This window comes from Salvelinus sp. IW2-2015, unplaced genomic scaffold (genome assembly GCF_002910315.2).
Source record: "Salvelinus sp. IW2-2015 unplaced genomic scaffold, ASM291031v2 Un_scaffold5296, whole genome shotgun sequence".
NCBI classification, from domain to species: Eukaryota; Metazoa; Chordata; class Actinopteri; order Salmoniformes; family Salmonidae; genus Salvelinus; species Salvelinus sp. IW2-2015.
In genome coordinates, this window is record NW_019946561.1 from 5,230 (window position 1) to 11,694 (window position 6,465).

Below are 6,465 nucleotides of genomic sequence, written 5' to 3' on the forward strand. Positions count from 1 at the left end.
CGCGCCAACGAACTGAGACCGGATATGAGGCGGGCTCTGTAACTAGGCAACGGCAAGAGGTTTCCATGGCACCGGCCTTGATAAAAACTCGAGTGAAGACGGAAGGTATTTTGGTCCACAATACTATAGAAAAATTGTACACTGACCTAAATATGTATCTCACCGAAATGTAAACTTGTTTATAAAAGCCTGCAACCAAAAAACATATTAGGCTGTTATGTGGACAAAGACACCACTACATTGTTATAATTGTAGTGTCGTTTATATACCAATAATAATAGGCTGTATTTTCTGTTCTTGATTTACTTTATTAAAAGGGGACGGCTTCTCCCTGCAAATCGATCTTGTAACGGTTACTATAGAAACTGGGGGGAGTAGAGCCATAGTAACTTTAGATACTTGTTGCTATGGCAATGAGCCCGAGATGTTTCCATGGAGACGGCCATTGAAGAGTGGGAGTAGTTTTCACACTTATTCACACAGGTGTTGATTTTAAAGTACAAGGACACACCTCTCCTCTGAAAATAGCTTGTTTGCCCCTCAACCCTGCAAAGTGAAGCAGTAGGCCTAGTGCCCTACTAACAGTTAAGCTTACTTCAGGAAAACACTAGCAGGGAAAAAGAGGGCTTCCCACAAGTCTGAGCATGTGCTCCCCAATTAAGATGCCACCAACTTCCTGTTGTGTGAATGATTCCTGAACATTCCTGTGATATTGTCATTGTCAGCATATATGAACAGGAAAACAGGCTAGACAAAAAGAAAAAAGAGACTGAGGTGATGTTTTGAATTTATTACATTTGTCTGATTCTCCCTGTACATATAGGCTTGAGGTACTGAAAACAAAGTGCTTGAGACAAGGCTGCCTGCCATCATATTAGAATTCCCAGAGTGAAGCGTATTATGGCCCACTGCCAAAAATGACTGTGTCTAACGCACAGAGACCAGTGACAAATCAAATCAAAACTCCAATGGGCTACAGCCAATCCTGAGGTGGCGCTAATAGACCTTGCGTTTCAAAAGAGAGAAATACAGGCTACTGGTGGTGGTGGTGGTATGTGCTGAAAGAACAGATGGAGAAAGTAGTGAAAGTGAAGAGATACTCTAGTTTTGCTCTCCCTTCCTACTCGCTCTCTTCCAACTGCTCTTTCCCTTACTATCTCACCCTCTCCGTCGTTCCTCTCTACGCTCGCCCTCTCTACTCTGTGGGAGGCAGAGGGAGTAATCCAAGCTTTCGGGGGTTGACATTAGTAGCAGCTCACCTTCTGAAACCACACTGCCAAAAAAAAAGAAGAAGAAGAAGTTGCCACCCAATCTGAAACCTCTAACTGTGTGCTGATCTAGGATCTGTCCATTTCTAATCTTATTATTTTGTTATCTATATGCCAAAACTGATCCTAGATCAGCGCCCCTACCGAGGTAATCCTGAGATCTCTCTCTCTAGTTAAAGGATGATGACAGGCCACTGAGTAGGTTATATTAAAAAAAACACCATCAAGTCTGTTACACCCATCTCCTATGGTACCCTATTCCCTACATAGTACTATATTTTTGGGACCAGGGCCCATAGAGTTCTTGGGGGTGTGTATAAGGGTGCACTATAAATGGATTAGGACCCCTAGGGTTCTAGTCAGTAGTAGATTACTATATAGGGAACCATTTGGGACGCACCGTAGTTTCAGAGCTCTGTTGCTATGGCTTCAACTAATCACCCCCAGAGTTTCTAACTAACGTGCTGTGATACAGCTGGTGGGATAGGGCTGAGACAGTGGGTTCACTGGGGGTGAGGGAGGGGCTGAGACAGTGGGTTCACTGGGGGTGAGGGAGGGAGGGAGGGGCTGAGACAGTGGGTACACTGTGGGTGAGAGAGGGAGTTTAGTTTGAGCAGGGAGGGGTGAGAGAGAGTGAGAGTGGGGGAAGAGAGAGTGGGGGGAGAGTGAGAGAGGGAGGGGGAGAGAGGGAGGGACAGCACATAACAGCCATACCAACCACGTCAGCTCACCAAAAAACAAAAAACTGTAGGAAAATATAGTACAAAAAAACTTGACCTTTTGTACAAATCAACAAAAAACGAAATTATTACTGTAAAGAAAAACAGGCATTGAGAACAGCGTCAAAGTGGCAAGTGTGATCAAAGTGACATTTCAATAGTGTTATTATTTGAATGTTTATTTATTTAACCTTTTTACTAACAAAAATATAAGCATTTTGAGATTTGAGTTAAGCCAGTGTCAGGAAACAGGAAAGAAAATAGGTCGAAATCTGAAAGCTCTGGTTTTGGTTCATTAGGGACTGTACAGAAGGATACTAGTATGTAACACACAGTGAGACATGCACACACACACACACACACGACAGTCTATGTACATTGCCAGGCTGATCTGGACATAATGCACAATCAATGGATCCACTCATGATACCATACAGTCTTAGACAATAACAGGAAATAAGATGCACGGTTGGCAAATATTATAGGGGCGACGTCAAGATAGACAAGCAGATGTTACATTTCCTGTCAGTTTCAAATAAACTGCCATTGTTTGCAAATGGCTAACACGTTGATCAATAGAATAATGGATTAGTCACTGGGCTGGTTTCAAAATGGCACTGAAAGTATAAAGATATTGTTGAGTTTCAGAGTTGATCAAAATGTATTTAGTTTAGGATTATAATTTCAAGATGTTCTCATGGCAACATCAACTAAATGTGAGCCGTTGTTGCTGTAGCGAGGGATAATCTTAATAATAATAATAATTCTTTACACATGCATAACAATCAAATCTCACACTGCCTACGTGGCATGATAACTTCTCATCAACAAATGAATTAACATTAAATATTTACATACTTTATTAAATCTGGTAGATATAACAGGGAGATAAAATGCCAGCCCAGAACCCCCCCCCCCCCCAAATAACAAAACCATGATCACGTGACATCAGGTTTACTGTCCTTCCTGACGAGATGATTGCTCTGTCAATCACTCTGAAGCAAATGTGCAAACAACAGAAATAACCCGAACACCACATTATAACCCACTCCCCAAAGTGAACGTTTGTGTCTTTGCTCCTTAATCTCATCCTGTGTGTGTGTGTGTGTGTGTGTGTGTGTGTGTGTGTGTGTGTCTGGGAGTTCACGACCCCGTCCCAACACTACCCATTATGTCCTTTCCCTTGATCATTGTTGTCCTTGCAGGTCTTGAACCACTTAAGAATAGGGTTAAAGGGATCCATTTGGGATTGGGCCAACGAGAGCAAGAAAATCCTCTGGTCCATCCCTGGTTTTGATTCAGTCCTGGTTTATAATATAGGGTTGAGATCCATCCCTGGTTTTGATTCAGTCCTGGTTTATAATATAGGGTTGAGACCCATCCCTGGTTTTGACTCAGTCCTGGTTTATAATATAGGGTTGAGATCCATCCCTGGTTTTGATTCAGTCCTGGTTTATAATATAGGGTTGAGATCCATCCCTGGTTTTGACTCAGTCCTGGTTTATAATATAGGGTTGAGATCCATCCCTGGTTTTGACTCAGTCCTGGTTTATAATATAGGGTTGAGACCCATCCCTGGTTTTAGACTCAGTCCTGGTTATAATATAGGGTTGAGACCCATCCTGGCTTTTTGACTCAGTCCTGGTTTATAATATAGGGTTCAGCAAAGCATATTACTTAGGCTTCTCTCCTTGCCAGCCTGCCAGTTAGTGAGAGTTGGTTTTCATTTAGTCCTGGTTTCTGTCGACTAGAGGTCGCTGCCAGTCAGTATGCCAGTACATTCAGGGATGTTGTTTGAGCTTTGCCAGCCTGCCAGTCAGTCAGTCAGTCAGTGAGTTCAGGGGCATTGTTTGAGCTGTGCCAGTCTGCCAGTCAGTCAGTCAGTCAGTGAGTTCAGGGGCATTGTTTGAGCTGTGCCAACCTGCGGAGTAGCTGCTGCCGTCTGGCCTTCAGCTGCCGTTTCTCCTGTGCCCGCTGGCGCTCGCTGGAATGCAGCTGCGCCAGGTACTCTGTAGCACGTATCAGTATGGCCACCTTGGGCGTCTTGGGGCACTCTGCCAAGCCAGGGATGTTGTCCCGCAGCGCCAGGAAACGAGAACGCAGGTCGTTGCGTCGTTTACGTTCCAGGAAGTTGTGAGTCTTGCGTTTGTCCGTGTCCTCACAGTCGGAGGACTGGGGGCTGCAGGGGTGGGAGCAGTGGGAGTATGACTTCAAGGGGGAGAGGTGGTGGGAGGAGAAGGATGGGGGAGAGTTCGAGGGGGAGGAGGCAAGGATGAGTGTGTTGGCGTCGGGTGACTCCGAACCGGCCGTTGCTACTGCGACGTGAGGTGGTTTGCTCTCAGAGTTCTGATTGGTTGAGGCGGGGCCTGGGTGTGGCTGGGGGTGAGATGAGTTTGAGAAGTTATGAGAAGAGTTTGGGGGCTCGTGTCGGACCCTCTTCCTGGGGGGCTCGGGATGTTTCTGTGTGTCGGGGGAAGGCGCTGCGTAGTTATGCTGCTGTTGGTGGATAGAGACGTGGAAGTGTTTCATACACGGGTCCACAGGGTCCACTCCGACCACGATGGTCACCGGCGTCCGCACGTTCATCCCGCCGTTGGCCAGCCGCCGGGGCCTGTACTGCCTGTGTTCCACAGTCACCACATCAATCTCTTCTTCATCCTCCTCCTCATCATCATCATCACTGGATTCATCATCTGGAGAAGCAATAGAAGGTTAGTGACCAGAGCAATGCAAACAAACAAACAAACAAACAAACAAACAAAACAAACCAAAGAAAAACTTCTGAAACAAAGATAATCAACTACTATGTGCATGACATTTATTCACTTGATCCTTTATAAAATCACTTTATTTACCCTTCTATATTCACAATAAACACTAACAGGAAATAAAAAATAAAAAATACATTTAAAAAAAAAAAGTTTAAAATTAACTTGGGAGGGTTTAGTATTTTGACAAGACGACCAATTGGATACCATGAAATTGGGGAGGGAAAAGTCAATATTTCGGTGTTTTATAATTAGTTTCTTATTAGGATATATATATATATATATATATACACACATACATACACACACACACACACACACACACACACACACTACCAATTAAAAAGGTAGGGGTCACTTAGAATGTCCTTGTTTTTGAAAGAGAAGCACATTTTTTGTCCATTTAAAATAACATCAAATTGATCAGAAATGCAGTGTAGACATTGTTAATGTTGTAAATGACTATTGTAGCTGGAAACTGCAGATTTTTATGGAATATCAACATAGGCGTACAGAGGCTCATTATCAGCAACCATCACTCCTGTGTTCAAAATGGCGCGTTATGTTAGCTAATCCAAGTTTATAATTTTAAAAGGCTAAGTGATCATTAGAAAACTCTTTTGCAATTATGTTAGCACAGCTGAAAACTGTTGTTCTGATTAAAGAAGTAATAAAACTGGCCTTCTTTAGACTAGTTGAGTATCTGGAGCATCAGCATTTGTGGGTTCGATTACTGGCTCAAAATGGCCAGAAACAAATAATTTTCTTCTGAAACTCGTCAGTCTATTCTTGTTTTGAGAAATGAAGGCTATTCCATGCGAGAAATTGCCAAGAAACTGAACATCTCGTACAATGCTGTGTACTACTCCCTTCAGAGCAGCACAAACTGGCTCTAATCAGAATATAAAGAGGAGTGGGAGGCCCCGGTGCACAACTGAGCAAGAGGACAAGTACATTAGAGTGTCTAGTTTGAGGAACAGACACCTCATAAGTCCTCAATTGGCAGCTTCATTAAATAGTATCCGCAAAACTCCAGTTTCAACATCAACAGTGAAGGGGCGACTCCGGAATGCTGGCCTTCTAGGCAGAGTTGCAAAGAAAAAGCAATATCTCAGACTGGACGATAAAAAATAAAATATTAAGATGGGCAAAAGAACACAGGCACCGGACAGATGAAGACTGGAAAAAAGTGTTATGGACAGACAAATCTACGTTTGAGGTGTTCAGATCACACATTTTGCATCGTCATGCCATACCCTGTGGACGGCGCTTAAATTGGAGCCAATTTCCTCCTACAACAAGACAATGACCCAAAGCATAGCTCCAAACTATGCAATAACTATTTAGGGAAGAAACAGTCAGCTGGTATTCTGTCTATAAGGGAGTGGCCAGCATAGTCACCAGATCTCTACCCTATTGAGCTGTTGTGGGAGCAGCTTGACCGTATGGTACGTAAGAAGTGCCCATCAAGCCAATCGAACTTGTGGAAGGTGCTTCAGGAAGCACGGGGTGAAATCTCTTCAGATTACCACAACAAATTGACAACTAGAATGTCATAGGTCTACAAGGCTGTAATTGCTGCAAATGGAGGATTCTTTGACGAAAGCAAAGTTTGAAGAACACAATTAATATTTCAATTAAAAATCATTATTTATAACCTTGTCAACGTCTTGACTATATTTCCTATTCATTTTGCAACTAATTTCGTGT

General features: G+C 43.3%; 1 protein-coding gene across 3 annotated transcripts in view; it reads right to left on the reverse strand.

The window, feature by feature from the left end:
- Positions 1–775: 775 nt before the first annotated feature.
- LOC112078133 (protein L-Myc-1b) overlaps positions 776–6,465 on the reverse strand; it is a 23,357-nt gene continuing 17,667 nt past the window's right edge. For 2 of the 3 annotated variants that reach the window (XM_024144456.2, XM_070441958.1), the window contains one exon: positions 776–4,680. In XM_024144456.2, coding sequence (XP_024000224.1) covers positions 3,881–4,680 — 800 coding nt within the window. In that variant the 3' untranslated portion in view covers positions 776–3,880. The remainder of the gene's footprint in view (positions 4,681–6,465) is intronic. The other variant, XR_011478478.1, reaches the window with a different exon arrangement.